We start from the raw sequence: 17,098 nt of genomic DNA on the forward strand, positions 1-17,098 counted from the left end.
CTGCAACTGAATGAAGCTTCGAGTAATGAACCATTTTCGACACAATTGTATCAGAGCAATAATGCTTCGAAACGCTTCATTTGGCCATCACTAGCTATAAATAAAATGTATAATCCGTCAAAAAGAATGCAGCAAACCAGTTCAACTTACCTGCCTATGGTTTTGGCAAAGTCTGAGATAAATGAACATCTCCTCCAGTAACACATAAAAAATAGAAATAAAAAGTAGCAATTCTGGCTCCATAGTTGTCAGTATGGCAGCTCTGCTCTCACACAGTTTGCTGACAGGAGCGGTAATAGGGAACACCTGGTGGCTCAATTACCAATGAAGGCTACATTTGGAGCCTCCTTCGAAGGATGCAGCCCCTGAATTGGGACACAGATAATAGGCTTGTTTGAGATGCGCCTCGCCTGCAGTTCAGCCGAGACTATGCGGCTGCAGTGAGGGGAGGAGTGAAAAAAGTGCAGGCAAGCCGGACAGTTCTCTCTTCTCGTAGTGGATCAGACATCTGCGAGATGCGGATATCGCGGGATTCACACTCGAGCGCTTTGTTGCTGATAAACTGGATGTAATTTAAGTTCTGTTACTTTTATATGAAAATAAATATTATGAACAAGACACCCAAAGTTTTTGTTATTTATTTCCATTCGAAAGACGTGTTTATCAATCATTTTGACTTTAATTAAGCCTACATACATGTTTTCATATATATATATATATTTTATAAATATGACAACAATCACATAACCCACAGAGAGATCGCCTTTGTTAGAGAGTTTGGGAATATTCACACATAAAAACATGATATCAGAGTTTTAAAATCAAACATTTTAAAAAAGAAATATACATCACGGTTGTTTAAACCAATAAGCATTAAGCTGTGTCGTCAGCAAATCGTTTCCCAGCATGCTTTTGCTCAGCGCAGTCGGTGGAGAGCAACTGCGCTCGTCTGCAGAATCCGACACATCCGCCTTTCGCTCGCGAGAGTTTTTTGACATACGTCAGCATGGCATCAGAGCAAGGCGGACCGCCCTCGGACACTTTTCTAACCGGCATGCATCTCGCGTTGATCACCGGTGATCGGTTCTGCGCAGATTTTGCTCATCTCAAACAAGCCTATTGAGTGAATGGTGACTGGGTGCATATAGAGTGAGAGTCTCTAATGAGGTGCAGCTGACAGTGTCTTTGCAAACCCGCCAGACCTTCTTCACCTTCGTTCATCTTCAGAACACAAATTATGATATTTTTGATAAAAATTCCGAGAGCTCACTGACCTCTCCATAGAAAGCAAATCAATTAACACTTTCATTTCCCAGAAAGGAAGTCAAGACATTAGCAAAATAGTCCATGTGACTCCAGTGGTTCAACCTTCATGTTATGAAGCGATGAGAATACTTTTCGTGTGCAAACAAATAAACAAAAATAATGACTTTATTCAACAATGTCTTCTCTTCCCTGTCACTCAAAAATGATTGATATTTTATATTAAATATGTATTATTTAATAATATATTTATCATTGAGAATATCTAGATGTAGATCTATATATCTAGATATTTAGATGTAGAATCTTATAGTCTACATCTAAAAATCATCCGTCATAATTAGTACACTTATTTTCAGGTATTTTTAGACTCAAATGAACTTTATATGTATTTATATATTATATAAATAATTTATTCCCCTAAACAAAACAGTTTTAACTATTAGACAAAGTCTCTCAGTCTTTACTAGTTTCATATTTTCAGCACATCATTGAACAGCATGTATTTCAGCAATACATTCAACTCTGAATTTCTGTCATCTCTTGTATTATTTGTATGTGTGCACTTCTGTGAATGTGGACTGGAGTGTGTGAACGGGACTTTTATTTTGGTGTGGTGGTGTGACGTCATAAGGCTGCGCTCCTGCATCTGTTGTGATTCTGCTGGAGAAAGGTTTGTGTTTTAAGTGTTTAAAACTATAGAAACAATCTGCAACGTTTTACAATCAACGCAGATCGAATTATTTATCATTAAATGTAACATTGCATTGCTTTATCTAACACTTATTAACGTTGTGTGAGTAAAGTAACAGAATAAACTCATGAGTAACAGAAGGAGCTTCTCATTTCTCTCTCTGTCGTGAATCAGTTCATCATATAAACATGAGTTCAGTCTCTGGCGAGTAGAGGTGAGATAAATTAAATAAATAAATACATAGTGTCTGTGTAATTTGTTTTCTTTTATTAGTTTGTAGTGCTAGTTTTGAGTGTTACTGAGACTGCGCTGATACTGAACTAAAGCTGATTGAGACACTCAGAGATTTAATGTGGATTTATTTTTCTTTCTGTTAATTATTCTCATCATAAACAGGACAAACACACAGAAAAACTCCTGGAGAAGTGACTGAGATCCATATGACACTATTATTATAAAGATGGAGTTTATTAAAGAGGAGAGTGAAGACCTGCAGATTGAAAATGTATTCAGTTTGAAACATGAAGAAACTGAGGAACAAACAGAGAAAGAGGAGAGAGAAGAAATGAAGATTGAAGAAACATTGAGAGTGAAACATGAAGAAACTGAGGAACACACAGAGAAAGAGGAGAGAGAAGACATGAAGATTGAAGAAACATTGAGAGTGAAAGATGAAGAAACTGAAGAACACTCAGGTTGGTTTCATTCTCAAAGCTGAACTCACTCATTTGATATTTTCAAGTCTACACGCTCACAGATCCTCTCATTATAACAAGCAAAGCTTATACTCAATGTAAATCATTTTTTGTGCCGTTAGATTCATTGGTTTATAGAGGGATTTTCTGTCGATCGCACTATAACGGCTGCACGGCTTGCTTTCTGTAATCTAAACTACATTCACAATTTGAAGAAAAGTTTTGTCATGTTTCTTTAGAGGACCAACGTCCACTTATTCTGCAAAGTTTCAGGAATGACAAGCGCTTTTAATTGACTGAATCCGCTATCCTGTTCTGCGAGTCGCTCCTGAAATAGCCTAGACCTGGGGCCTGTACCATGATGGTAGTTTAACAAACTCAGGGTTACAGGATTAGTTTCGAGTTGACAAAACCAAACCAATCTATTCAGGCTTTGGTCGTCCCATGATGCTGATCATCAACTTTCTCTGTCAACTCAGGCTTTGATCCGGAGTTTAGCTGTGACATCAGCAGTGAACAGCCAATCACACGCTGTGGATCAGTGAAACTGAGATTCACTTCTCACCAGAGAAGCAGTGTGATTCACTTCACTCTTCTGCAGAATATACATGATTGAAAAATATTAAGAAAATTAAACAAATTTACACACAAGAAAAGAGCTGTCGAGGACAACTTTAAGAAAAATCTTATACGTTAATGCAAGTAAAAGTTATGAAGTTAGTTTAGTTGATATATAGAGAGAATTGAACATTTATGCTCACATGTAATTTTTTATAGATTTAGTTATTGAATTTAAAGCTTATTTATATGACCTTTATATAGGCTATTTATTTTAATATTAACAAAATGCATATTAATGATTGATTTACTAAAATTATACATGTGTAATTGATTAAGGATAATTTTTAAATAATTCAAAATTATTATTATTATTATTATTATAAATAAGCATTGTTAAAAGCCAGAGGCTTAAGTCTTTAATAGCCATTAGCTATGTAGTGACCTTTAATTTGGAGTAGAAAAAGGGGGAGTGACTTCATTGCATCATAGATGTGTCACTTTGCTCACAGCTGATTGGTCCAATTTCAGTTTGAGATCTCTTATCCAGAACATAACCTGCCCTGGAGCAGGTTAGCTGTGGAGCGTAAGTTACTATGGAGATGAACACTGCTAAAAGCCAAACCACTTTAATGGTACCTTAAACCCAGGATTAGCACAAACTAAGCTTAAACATATCTGGCTAGCCAGCTAAACCGGCTTCATGGTATAGGCCCCAGGTAAACCCAGCCTGATCTGATGACGATTTGATTTCGCCCTGCAGCTCAGGCTGGAAACCTGTACATATTTCTGTCCTGCTTCTGTTACAAATTTGCGGGGGACCAATCACAAACCGTCTTATCCACCTGGCACGCTATTGGTGGGTTTAACTCAATGATGGATAGAGAAGCCACAGATAGTCACTTTGCGGTGGGCGGTTTGCTCCCGGGATGGGGCCAAGAGACCTATGAGCTCTCTCAATCTCAAAATGTGAGTCAGGTGTAAGGTCGAGCCATTTCGGTAGCATCTTCGTCAGAAACTGTGCGACGTCTCAGAGCATTCGGCTTCAGGGTGGCCGACGATTCTTAGGTTTTTGCATCTGCTGTGATTCTCCAGGTCGTCTACTTTGGCTCTAAGGGAAGACGACTCTTTTTCCCAAGATGCATTTTTGTTATCGTGAGACAGCATGCCTTCCTCAGCAGCGGAGATTCAGCATTCGGCCTCCGTTAAACGCGTCTCATTTGACGACACTCTGCAGCAGGGCTCTACGCTAACATTTTTCTTGAGGAGCACTTGTGCTCCTAATTTAAAAAAATTAGGAGCACAGTCAAAAATTTAGGAGCACTTTTTTGATCAATAACACTCATTCCAATTATGACTTTCCCATTACAGGGCTATCTTTGTCCCTTTAAATTAATGTCCAGGGGCATTTTTACCATTATAAGAGCAATGCTTTCTAATCTTATTAAATATATGGATCATCTTGTCAATTTCTTCAATTAAAATAGAAAAGTTGTTTTTAAAATGTTAATTTAAAAAATAAATTCAGTTAGAGCAATAAGACACAATCCGACTGTTACAAATTTAATTAAATCAACATCAAAAGATCCATCTGTGCACTGTAGAAGTGGCACAGCAGCTCTATCTGAAGTGCTGTTTAGACTGTTTAAGATGACGGGACACGCGCAGCTCATGGGTAAATAATGTTGTATGACTTGAATATAAGTTTTTGAATTTAGAAATGGGTTATTTACAAGTTAAACTTTAAAAGTTTGATATTTTAAATAAAAAGTTAATGCAAAGTATAAATATGAAAATAAAACCGCCAGTAGGTGGCGTCAAGTCTATGTGTGAGTCATTGATTCAATCGTTCAAACGCAGATTCATTCGAATCGAACCGCTTGGAGATGCGCAACAGTTCTGGTGTAGTTTTGATTTTCACGAAATAAACAGTATTGTGGCTAAAACGTTTTTACTTAACATAAGCTTGTCTATTGGACTTTTGTACAAGATAAGTATCACATTTGCAAGCAAGCCAACTCGGAGCAATAGCAGTCCGTAACTTTTGGCGCTCTGGCGCTAATAAACAGAACTGCACGCGTCTAGCGGAAGAACACTGCAGCCGGATCTGATTCTCTCTGTGTGTATCTCGGTGTATCTATGGCGAGTCACACAGGGACTGTGCTCCTCCGCAGCGCTTCTGGAATAAAATAGTCAGAATATAAACACTTATTATATGTGTACCGTAGTGATTCAGGGTAAAATAAAAAAAAAAACGGTTTGGAAAATGGATTCATGATGTACTCTCATATACATCTAGTAATTTTTAAACTCGAGAAAAGTTGTGGACTGTCTGCAGCTGATAAAGATTAAATCAAGAACTCGTACAGGGGCTTTTTTAAATTATTATTTATTAGTTAAATTTTGGTGGCATTTTTGCCCCAAGCCCCCGTTAATTTCCGACCTTTTTTATGATAATCTAATCCAAATGTGGTATTTCTAGTTCATTTGGATTTGGCTGCAAATAAACATCAGCGCGAGGCGTCTGGTAAGTGGGTGGGTGGACAGTTCAATTCGCACTGCAGTAAACTCGCGCACCACCGCTTACAATGCCGGTCTCCTAACGGGGGATATGAGGGAGTACAAAGCTTCATGTTACGCTCTCCGGCGCGCCGTTAAAGCCGCAAAACTCCGCTATAAAGACCGAGTGGAATCTCATTTCCAACTCAACGACTCCCGGCGGATGTGGCAGGGACTGAGGACCATCTGTGCTTTTGGAACTAAATCCTCTGCAGAGGTGAGAGCTGATCCGTTACTGGTGAACGAGTTAAACTCTTTCTACGCTCGCTTTGATGGTAATCGCGGCAGCGCGACTCCGGCGAGTGACGCGTCAGAGAGAGTCCCTCAGAGCAGCAACGGTCACGTGATCTCTGTCTCGGAGGACGAGGTTCGGAGGGCACTCAAACGTGTGGATGTCAGGAAAGCTGCTGGGCCGGATGGTATTTCAGGTCGTGTTCTGCGGTCCTGTGCTGATCAGCTCGCAGGGCTCTTTACATCCATATTTAACGAGTCCCTTGCTACATCTGTTGTCCCCACCTCCTTCAAACGATCCTCCATCATCCCTGTACCTAAGATCAGTAAACCCTCTTGCCTAAATGACTATCGTCCAGTGGCTCTCACATCTTTAGTCATGAAGGTCTTTGAGAGACTCATTAAAAACAACATTTGCTCCTCCATTCCTGACACTTTGGACCCTCTTCAGTTTGCCTATCGTCCCAATAGATCGACTGAAGATGCCATTTCTCACGTCCTTCACTCCTGCCTCACTCACATCGACAGCAAAAGTGGGAACTATGTCAGGCTGCTATTTATTGACTATAGCTCAGCCTTTAACACCATAGTTCCCATTAAGCTAACACACAAACTCCTGGATCTAGGCCTGAATTCTTCTCTCTGCCTCTGGATTGAAGATTTCCTCACTGGCAGACCCCAGGCGGTGAGAGTAGGCCAGTTCACCTCCACCCCCATCACCCTGAGTGTTGGAGCTCCACAGGGCTGTGTGCTGAGTCCCCTGCTCTACTCTCTCTACACCCATGACTGTTTGTCCACACACAGCTCCACCTCGATCATCAAGTTTGCTGATGATACTGTTGTCCTGGGTCTCATCTCCAACAACAATGAGACGGCATACTTGGACGAAGTGGAGCAACTGACATCATGGTGCCAGGACAACTGTCTCTCTCTGAATGTTAACAAGACCAAAGAACTGATTGTGGACTTCAGGAAGAGACAGCATCGGTCATACTCCCCTCTCATGATCAGCGGGACACCGGTAGAGAGAGTGAGCAGCTTCAAATACCTGGGTGTGAACATCTCCGAGGATCTGACCTGGACTACACACATCCAGACACAGGTGAAAAAAGCCAGGCAAAGACTGTACCACCTGCGCCAGCTGAGGAAATTCAGGGTTTCACCAGCCATCCTGAAAACTTTCTATCGAGGGGCGATAGAAAGTGTCCTGACTCAGTGCATCACAGCGTGGTACGGGAACAGCACCAGTCACGACTGCAAAGCCCTGCAAAGAGTGGTGCGCTTATCCGAGCGCATCTCAGGCTCAGCTCTCCCGTCTCTGCAGGACATCTTCACCAAACGCTGCAGAGGTAGAGCTACTAAAATCATCAGAGACATTAATCACCCTGCAAACTCTCACTTCACCCTGCTGCCATCTGGTAAGCGCTTCCGTAGCCTGATGGCAAAGACTGAAAGACTCAGGAGGAGTTTCTTCCCCCAGGCCATCAGACTCCTGAACTCAGTCACGTGACTTCACTTCACCCCGCACACGCATAAACATCCAGTTTAAACATTAACATCCATATACTGCCATTGCACTGCACTTTACGTTCCTATTGTTACTGTGTAACAACCTGTAATAAACCTTGCACATTATACTTCTTTATATATACATATTATATATTTTATGTTAACCACTTATTTTTAAGTCTACAGTTTATCTCACTTATCATATCCACATATTTTTTATATTTTTATTTTATCTTATTTCCAATTTTTATCTTTACTTGATTTATTTATAATCCTACTTATGTTAATACTTTTTATTCTAATTTTATTCTATTTCTATTTTAATTTCTTGTAACTGTTATTTGCACTGTCCATGGAGCGGACCTGTTTACATTTCACTGCCAGTTGTATATTGTGTATATAACTGTGTATGTGACAAATAAAACTCTTGAATCTTGAATCTTGAATCTTGAATCTTGTATGGCTGCGTCACCTGGTAAACTATAAAGTGTAGTCCGCTGCACACGTTTTTTGCACATGCTCTGCTGACAGAAGGCATGACAAGCAGTCGATCGCAGAACGAAACGTAACTGTTGCTCAGTCAGTGTTGATGCACTTTGGCAGTTGTAGTTTTTATTCCAATTACATCTATTCATGAGAATTGATTGGGTCACTCGCACCGGTGCGCCTAAATATTTTTTCACAGTCGCACGCAGTAATTTTCAGCCGCAAATGCGCCCTAAATGGTCGCTATGTAGAGCCCTGTGCAGACAAATTAGAAAAGGGCTTCCTCTATTGAGGTTACTGAAGTAGAAATATTGTCCAAAACGACTGTCAATCGCACTTAATCTGCCGTCAATACTGCCTAGACTGGCTCCCAGCGAGAGGATTTCAGTCAACATCAGACCAGCCCGAAGTTATGAAGTCTCCTCCGTCTCAGTGTGCTTTTTCTTTACATTTCTGGTAGGCCGAGAGGATGTGAAAAGTGGGAAATCTGCGCGTATATTGTTTGACATTGTTTGTTGCTGTTGGGAGAGTGTACTTCAAAAATGAATCGAGATAAAAGGAAGAAATTATAAAGAGAAGGAACTGGCGTGGAGATAACAAGCTAAGCGGCCATCTTCAGCGAGGTCTCGTGACTCCAGCGAGTCAGCCAGTATTTGTTTCTTCACAAGCCACTTGTGCTATTTGTGTGACTAAATCTGCCATGACCAAATCTTCAGTGATGAATTTCAACAAATGCAACACGGATCTATGGAAGGATATCGCGGACAATTTTCAAAAGGAATTGCAAATTGTATTTGTATTTGCATTTTCAATTTGTGGACGCATAAAATGTGACATAGCCTAATCCAAACGCAATTGCAAATCGCGCATTGCCATTTTTATTTTCGTTTACGTGAACGCACAACGACTGCCAAATTTCAAATGGAAAAGCAAAGTCTGTTTGCAATTGCATTTCCAATGTCTTACAAGTTATGACCCTGGCATTTTGGAATAGCAATAGAAAATCACCTATTTGCCATTTCATTTCCTCCGTGTCCTGCCACAACCTGCACAAAATTCAAATGGAATCGCAATCCCCTTTGCGTTTGCATTTCCGATGCCTAACACAGTCAACTGTCAATCAGGCTTGAGGGCGGGGTTTATCGATGTAGTCGTAAAGTAGGCCACATTGGATTATGTCACATTTAATGCGTCCACAAATTGAAAACGCAATTGCAAATACAATTTGCAATTCCTTTTGAAAATGGTCCGCGATATCCTTCCATACGGATCTACACCTTAACTGTTTGCTGAATAAATGCACTTTTGCAACCTGTGAAAATTCAATCTGGAAAATGAAAAATTTTGAATTATTGGAAATAATATTAGGAGTTTCGCCGTTTTTTTCTTTTGAAGTTCCTAAAGGTTTTATCAGTTTTCATGATGTGAATCAGTTGAAAATGATATCTCCACTGGGACATTCTAAAACGCTTAACATGAAAATGTGAGAGAGTTTAACGTGGCTTAATTAACTAAGACAGTGTTATTAACAAACCAAACTTAGTTAATACCATGCTAATAAGGCATACTATTTACACGTTAAATTAAGCATAATGAAAACGCTTAACATGGCTTAATGTACACAATCATATTAAAAGACCAAACTTAGTAAACATTATACTAATAAAGCATACTATACAGAAACTTGGTTTTGAAAACGTCAAGCATGAAGATGTAAAAAATGCTTAAATTTACCTTTTTCTTCCTCAAACATTACAAACAACGTCTGAAGTATTTGTGAAAATTTATTTAAACACTTTTACTTATCATTTAACACTTTTTTTTTTAAACATAATTTTGAAAATAAGTCCTAAAAAATCTCATTACAGCAACAGTCTGAAAAAAATCAACACCGTTAGAAAAGCTCATATATTTTCACATTTTTAAAAATGGATTGGTAATAGTCATGCACAGTTACTTGAAATTCTGAAATAATATTGATTTTTAATTTAACAGTTTTCTTTTTTGATGAATGTCTATCATTACCGCAACACCTTCCACAATCTACAACCATTTTTCCACAACCATTTTTCCTTGAAATAATAAGTCAAGAGAGTGAACAACGAATTTAAGAGAGCCCATCGGGCAGGCCGGTGATACATTTTGGACATTGGGCTTTGCGAGCCTTAGCCCATACATGTTCTAGTCTGATCCCGAATCGCAGGACAATGAACCAACAACACCTCAAATACAAAGGATACTTTGTCCTTTGTACTTTATCCTTTTGCAATTTTTTAATCAACTTCTGATATAAGAGACAAATCTTAGTAAATGTAATATTTACTGGTTTATTGGTTATATGGTTTTGCAAAAGTAGAGGCAACGGTCATATAGCCATCCTGAATGTCTGCAGAGCGATGTCTGCCAGACTAAACAATTGAATTTCCCCTGTAACCCTTCCCAAGGTCAGCATCTCTGCCTCTTTCTGTAATTTTCCACACATCCTCAAATAACCCCATATGTCTTTCATGCAAACACTTGGACCCTCAAAATTAGATGTACCATGACCCCTAGGGTTATGAGTCCCACATTTAGGTGGACGTGACCTCTAAGGTTATGAGCTGGTCACTTTGCTCCTCCTCCGTGGATTTTAACAGTCAAGCATAGCAGAAACACATGCATGATCCTTTGATATATGGATAAATGTGAACAATAAACTCTCATGCATTATGATCAGAATTCATTTTCTTCTACGATTACATTTTTCCACCATAGTTATGCTTAGTTAGACACATAATCAGTAGATATTAATTAATCTTTTTCAAACATGTTATACATAAGTGTGTTGCATCATTCCTGTTAGATCCAAAAGGCACAGCATCGTTTTTAATCTCTTTCTGCCTGCAAATCCAAATCATTCTGTCTTTTTTTTTTTTTTTTTTTTACAAATGAATCCACAGTGAAATGAAGCGAACTAAACGCGCAATGTCTTCCACGCATGAGCTGGATCATCAATAAAAATAATGTTCAACCATGCATTCCTAATATTGGAATCCCAATTAATCATATGCAGCATGTTTATTGTTTGGAACTTCAATCCGGTTTAGCTCCACGTAGGCCTATGTTATTTATCTATTACATGTCATGCACAAACTGGTGGGTGGGGCTACAGAATCAGGCGTTTGTCTTTTTCGGTTGAGGTGACGTTTCACTAATCTCTGACGTCACATGGAAGAACATTCGCAGCTCTCTTGTTTGTTGAGCCAGCTGTCAATTAAAGCTTTTCTTTGACTAACAAGGAAGTTTTTAGCTCTGAAACTTACAGGGTATTCTTATATTATCATGACCTTTTATATATCAAAAGCTCAAGGGAAAGTTGATTTCTCAATTCATCACCCCTTTAAAAAATATTCTAGCTAATCCAAACATTATAGTGGCAGTAAATGACAGCCCAAAATTGGAAGCCACAAAAAAAGAGCATCCATCCATTATAAAAGTAATCCATATGGCTCCGGGGGTAAATAAATGCATTCTGAAGTGAAATGATTGGGTTGTGTATTTAAAATATCCATATTTAACATGTTAAATATGAAATGTCTGTCAGACAGGCTGAGATGCGAGCAGCTACTGTCGATCCGACAGTAGCTGCTCGCATCTCAGCCTGCCTCAATCTGGTTGGAATCAGAGGTAGAGTTGAGTGTCATCAGCATAACAGTGATAGGAAAAAATATGTTTCTGAATGAGAGATCCTAGTTTTCCTAGACCTAGTGATCCTAGACCTGTAGATGGAGAAGAGAAGTGGTCCAAGCACTGAGCCCTGAGGCACCCCAGTATCTAGATGTTGCAACTTAGAAACCTCACCCCTCCACGACACCCTGAACGACCCACCGGAGAGGTAACCACTGGAGTGGTTAACAAATAATGTTTTGGTAAACACATTAAAACATTTAAAATTAATAATATTTAGAGGTTTAAAGTGCTGGAAAAGTGTGAAGCGCTTAACAAGTGCTTGAATTTCAATCTATAAACCCTGAAATGAATAATGTAAAAACATTTGACTATTTGCGCCACAATACCATGGTTACAGTTAGCGCTATTATATTAAGTCCATGGTGAATGTTGGTGAAAACGTGCATTTTATACTTCTTATACCTTACTATACCTCTTGATGTGCTCAACATTTCAGTAACGTTAAAAAGCTTTGTTGAATAATGTTTGATGATTGCGTTAGTTGCATGTACTTGATCAAAGCTTCTATCGCTTGTTTCTGCTTCTTCTTCTGTTTTGATCCAGTGGTTCTCTACTTATTCTGAAGATGTGTCATAGCGTCCCCTACCGTATACCAGTGAAAACATGGACTGCCAGAAAATTCCATCAATTGCGGGAAAGAACTGTCATAAATGATAGAAAATCTCATCAATGGCAGGAAAAGAGTTAATCACTTCTCCTGGGTGAAAGACTTTTGACAAAAGATTTTTTAAATGAACAAAAAATACAATCTGAACCATGTCTTTTGACCCAATGTCTGGTTCATTTGACTAGTGTGATCACTCCATACCAGCTTGTAGAGGTGGCAGGGTTCGCTTGTGCTCGTGTAGTGTGATCGCTAACCACGTCGGTGCATGGACTAGCTACTACTTTTGTGTGAACTACTGTTATTACGACAGCAAACATATTCTATAACTACATTAATTCATTCGAGTATATTTAAGTTCATAACAGGTCTGGTTCTCACCTTATTGATGAACAGGAAGTTTGTGATTTAAAGCTGCAAATTCCTCCATCAATGTCAGTTCTCTTCTAACTTATCTTAACCAGGTGTGATAAATAAGGGAGACATACAAAATGTGCAGTGGTGTTTGAAAACCACAGGGTGTATTGAGTACAAGATCTGATGTATGGGCAACTCTGGTCCTGGAGGGCCACTATTCTGCGGACTTTAGCTCCATCCTATTGCTGGGCGAAACCGGTTCATCTGGTAAACCAGTTTTCATTTTACGACTGATATGAACTGCCATACCGGTGCGTAGTTGAAACAGCTGCTGTATCTATACAGTGGCTATGAAGAGTGCTCTGAGTGTATAGAGAGCAGTTCTCTATTAACTGCATATTTTCTTACACTAGCTGTAATACATTTATAACGCAACAATAGAGAACTCACAAAACTAAATCTCTTTAATACTGCAAATATCACTTACGGCCATATGATTTTCGCGATGCGGAAAACGGATAAAATCATGGAATCCAGTCACAAATGGAGCTTACTCTTTTAAGTGGAAGGTCACAGAATTTTTGGATGAATAGATCAAAAGTGTGACTGTACAATAAATCAGATATCGACTAGTGTCTGTGAATATTAATGCTCATAAAGACTGCTGTTGAAATCTTAAGTCGATTTGTTCTGCCATGTTTCTCTGTGAATGAGTGTCGGGGTTTAGTCTACTACTACACGTACTGTTCAGCATCTGCGGTCTCACTATACGAGAGCTCATGATCCTTATATGTACTGTTACAGTCACTTAATGAACAGTTTAATTTGATAAAACTGTCGACATTTGTCATTTCATATACACAGGAAATTCCAGGTCTTCAAGACAGTCCATTAAAATAAAAGTTCGTTATAACATGAACAAACAAATATATTACTATTATAAATTATCAGAGCGTACTTCGATTAATAGATAAATAAATAAAATAATATACTGTTTGTTAAAACACAAACTCAAAGGTCTTCATTCCAAGCCTGCAAAATAAAAGCTCTGTCAACTTTGAAATTACTACATCAATTGCACAGTAAAGCATACGTAATAATAAGAATAATATCATTATCATTATTACATTTATAATAATATTTATAATTCATTACATTTTAATTTCTAAATTGTTAGGTTATATACAAACTGATATATTGTGAAACTGCCAAAATCTTGCCAAAAAACAACAACAAAGTGATCCAGATTTTTGGTGTAACCTCCCAGCACTACTCCATTCTTGATCAAACACACCTGCAAAATTCAACCCAATCCCAGAATTTAACCCTAAGTTTTCAGGACTGCTTGAAAATTTCAAGGCAGTCGTCTTTTATTAAAGCTTAACTCTGCAAGACAGTGGCCCTCCAGGACCAAAGCTGCCCACCCCTGATCCCTAGGGTAGGATAGGTTATATATATCAAACTACCCTATACTCTGCTATTGAAGCTTTAAATGTCTAAATTGTTTTATGTTTTTGCCCTAGACCTCATGGCATTAAAAAAGGCAAGTCATGAACTTGATGAAAGGGAAGAAGAGAAAGACCATTATGATGACCATCATGATTTCATGACTGGAGAAAGATCAACACAGGCTAAAAAGACTTCCTTGCAAAAAGGAGCTCAAAAGACAGGACCTAAAAGTTATTTCACCTGCCAACAGTGTGGAAAGAGTTTCAGAAAAAAAGGAAACCTTAATGTACACACGAGGATTCACACTGGAGAGAAGCCTTACATCTGCCAACAGTGTGGAAAGAGTTTCACTCGAAAAGATAGCCTTAAAGTCCATATGAGAGTTCATACTGGAGAGAGCTCTTTTACCTGCCAACAGTGTGGAAAGAGTTTCACTCTTAAAGGAAACTTTAATAGACACTTAAAAACTCACACTGGAGGGAAGCCTTATACCTGCCAACAATGTGGAAAGAGTTTCAGACATAAAGTAAACCTTAAAGTCCATATTAGAGTTCACACTGGAGAGAGCTCTTTCATCTGTCAACAGTGTGGAAAGAGTTTCACTCAAAAAGAAAGCCTTAAGATTCACATGAGAGTTCACACTGGAGAGAAGCCTTACAGCTGCCAACAGTGTGGAAAGAGTTTCAGTGAAAAAGGAAACTTTGAAGTCCACATGAGAGTTCACACTGGAGAGAAGCCTTACACCTGCCAACAGTGTGGAAAGAGTTTCACTCTTAAAGGAAACTTTAATAGACACTTAAGAACTCACACTGGAGAGAAGCCTTACACCTGCCAACAATGTGGAAAGAGTTTCAGACACAAAGGAAACCTTAAAGTCCACACGAGAATTCACACTGGAGAGACGCCCAGCCGACGGTGTGGAAAGAGTTTCAGACATAAAGAAAGCTTTTACAATCGCATGAGAGTTCACACTGGAGAGAAGCCTTACACCTGCACTCTGTGTGGGAATGACTTCACACGGAAAGTAAGCCTGAGGGGACACATGCATATTCACACTGGAGAAAAGCCATTTTCATGTGATCTGCGTTGAAAGAGTAATAACCACATGAGAATTCACACTGGAGAGAGTCCATTCATTTGTGGTCAGTGTGAAAAGGGTTTCAGATTTAAAGATAACCTTGAGGATTCACTGGAGAGAGAACTTGTAGACTTGGAAATTAAACCTTTTCCCTCGTTGTTTAATTCACAGGATCAGTTATTTTGCCAAGAGATCTCTTCTGTTTATTTTGTTTTTTCTCTGGCTGCCTTGTCTTTTGCCATCACGTACAGATATTCCTGAAAAGTCATGCAGATCTGAGGCTCTGCAATTTCAAATGGCACCAGAAAATATGTATCTGTGTGAAATTAGGAATATTTATTCACATTGCTGCTGAACATGATTTTCCACTCAAAATACAATGTTTTTTTGTCTTTTTTTGGGTGAGGCTGTTCACACAAGACCTTTAAATGTGGTTTGTAGCAGATGCTCATCTACAAGACTCAACCCTAGAATGTTCTTCAGATCTGGCAGTAGCACTTTTAGTATAGCTTAGCATAGATCATTGAATCTGATTAGACCATTAGCATCTCTCTCAATAATATATTGATATTTTTCCTATATAAATCTGGACACTTCTGTAGTTACATCGTGTATTAAGACAGAAGGATAAGTTGTGTTTTTCTTGGCCAATATGGCTAACCGTACTCTCATTCCTGTGTAATAATTCTACGCAGCACCTGAAAATAGTCCCCAGCACGCTCCCTGTGTAAGCAGGTGGTCACGTTGGTTATGTTGACAGAAGTTAGCCTATTTTCAGGCGCTGTGCGTAGGCCTAGAAAATCGCAACTTTTTGTTCGTAGAAAAAACATTTGTGTGAATCAAGGGAATGATTCATTTAGAAGTCAGGAACAATGCATCACAAATTGTAATACATGTTTTTATAATATTTTTTATGTATGTGCAAAGGTTTAAGATTTTTTAATTATTGAATGATTGTTCTTGTTTTGCTCATGATTTTTATTTTATCTATGCTATTTTTAAAAAGTGCATAAAAAAGAATTAAATTATATATATATATATATATATATATATATATATATATATTATATATACAGTGAGGAAAATAAGTATTTGAACACCCTGCTATTTTGCAAGTTCTCCCACTTAGAAATCATGGAGGGGTCTGAAATTGTCATCGTAGGTGCATGTCCACTGTGAGAGACATAATCTAAAATAAAAATCCAGAAATCACAATGTATGATTTTTAAACTATTTATTTGTATGATACAGCTGCAAATAAATATTTGAACACCTGTCTATCAGCTAGAATTCTGACCCTCAAAGACCTGTTAGTCTGCCTTTAAAATGTCCACCTCCACTCCATTTATTATCCTAAATTAGACGCAACTGTTTGAGGTCGTTAGCTGCATAAAGACACCTGTCCACCCCATACAATCAGTGGAATCCAACTACTAACATGGCCAAGACCAAAGAGCTGTCCAAAGACACTAGAGACAAAATTGTACACCTCCACAAGGCTGGAAAGGGCTACGGGGAAATTGCCAAGCAGCTTGGTGAAAAAAGGTCCACTGTTGGAGCAATCATTAGAAAATGGAAGAAGCTAAACACGACTGTCAATCTCTCTCGGACTGGGGCTCCTTGCAAGATCTCACCTCGTGGGGTCTCAATGATCCTAAGAAAGGTGAGAAATCAGCCCAGAACTACACGGGAGGAGCTGGTCAATGACCTGAAAAGAGCTGGGACCACCGTTTCCAAGGTTACTGTTGGTAATACACTAAGACGTCATGGTTTGAAATCATGCATGGCACGGAAGGTTCCCCTGCTTAAACCAGCACATGTCCAGGCCCGTCTTAAGTTTGCCAATGACCATTTGGATGATCCAGAGGAGTCATGGGAGAAAGTCA

At 38.8% G+C, this 17,098-nt stretch overlaps 1 protein-coding gene and 1 pseudogene across 2 annotated transcripts in view; one reads left to right on the forward strand and one right to left on the reverse strand.

Annotated features, from left to right (window-relative positions):
- Window positions 1-17,098, reverse strand: part of LOC307143792 — an 838,852-nt pseudogene that overhangs the window by 562,041 nt on the left and 259,713 nt on the right. The gene's annotated exons all lie outside the window — the stretch shown is intronic.
- On the forward strand, window positions 1,887-15,583 carry LOC307127856 (uncharacterized protein). Its single transcript, XM_079819326.1, has 3 exons — window positions 1,887-1,936; window positions 2,354-2,652; window positions 14,209-15,583. Exons 2-3 carry the CDS (start codon window positions 2,418-2,420, stop codon window positions 15,222-15,224), a joined length of 1,251 nt encoding a protein of 416 aa, XP_079675452.1. The 5' UTR covers window positions 1,887-1,936; window positions 2,354-2,417; the 3' UTR covers window positions 15,225-15,583.

Source organism: Gobio gobio (assembly GCF_949357685.1).
Source record: "Gobio gobio genome assembly, chromosome: 1".
NCBI classification, from domain to species: domain Eukaryota; kingdom Metazoa; phylum Chordata; class Actinopteri; order Cypriniformes; family Gobionidae; genus Gobio; species Gobio gobio.

What these genes read in the sequence shown, in the direction of transcription:
- LOC307127856 (XM_079819326.1), top strand. Translation starts at nt 2,418, where the DNA reads ATGGAGTTTATTAAAGAGGAGAGTGAAGACCTGCAGATTGAAAATGTA. An exon ending in AGAAACTGAAGAACACTCAG is followed by an intron (nt 2,653 to 14,208) that starts GTTGGTTTCATT and finishes TTTTTGCCCTAG; the next exon opens with ACCTCATGGCATTAAAAAAG.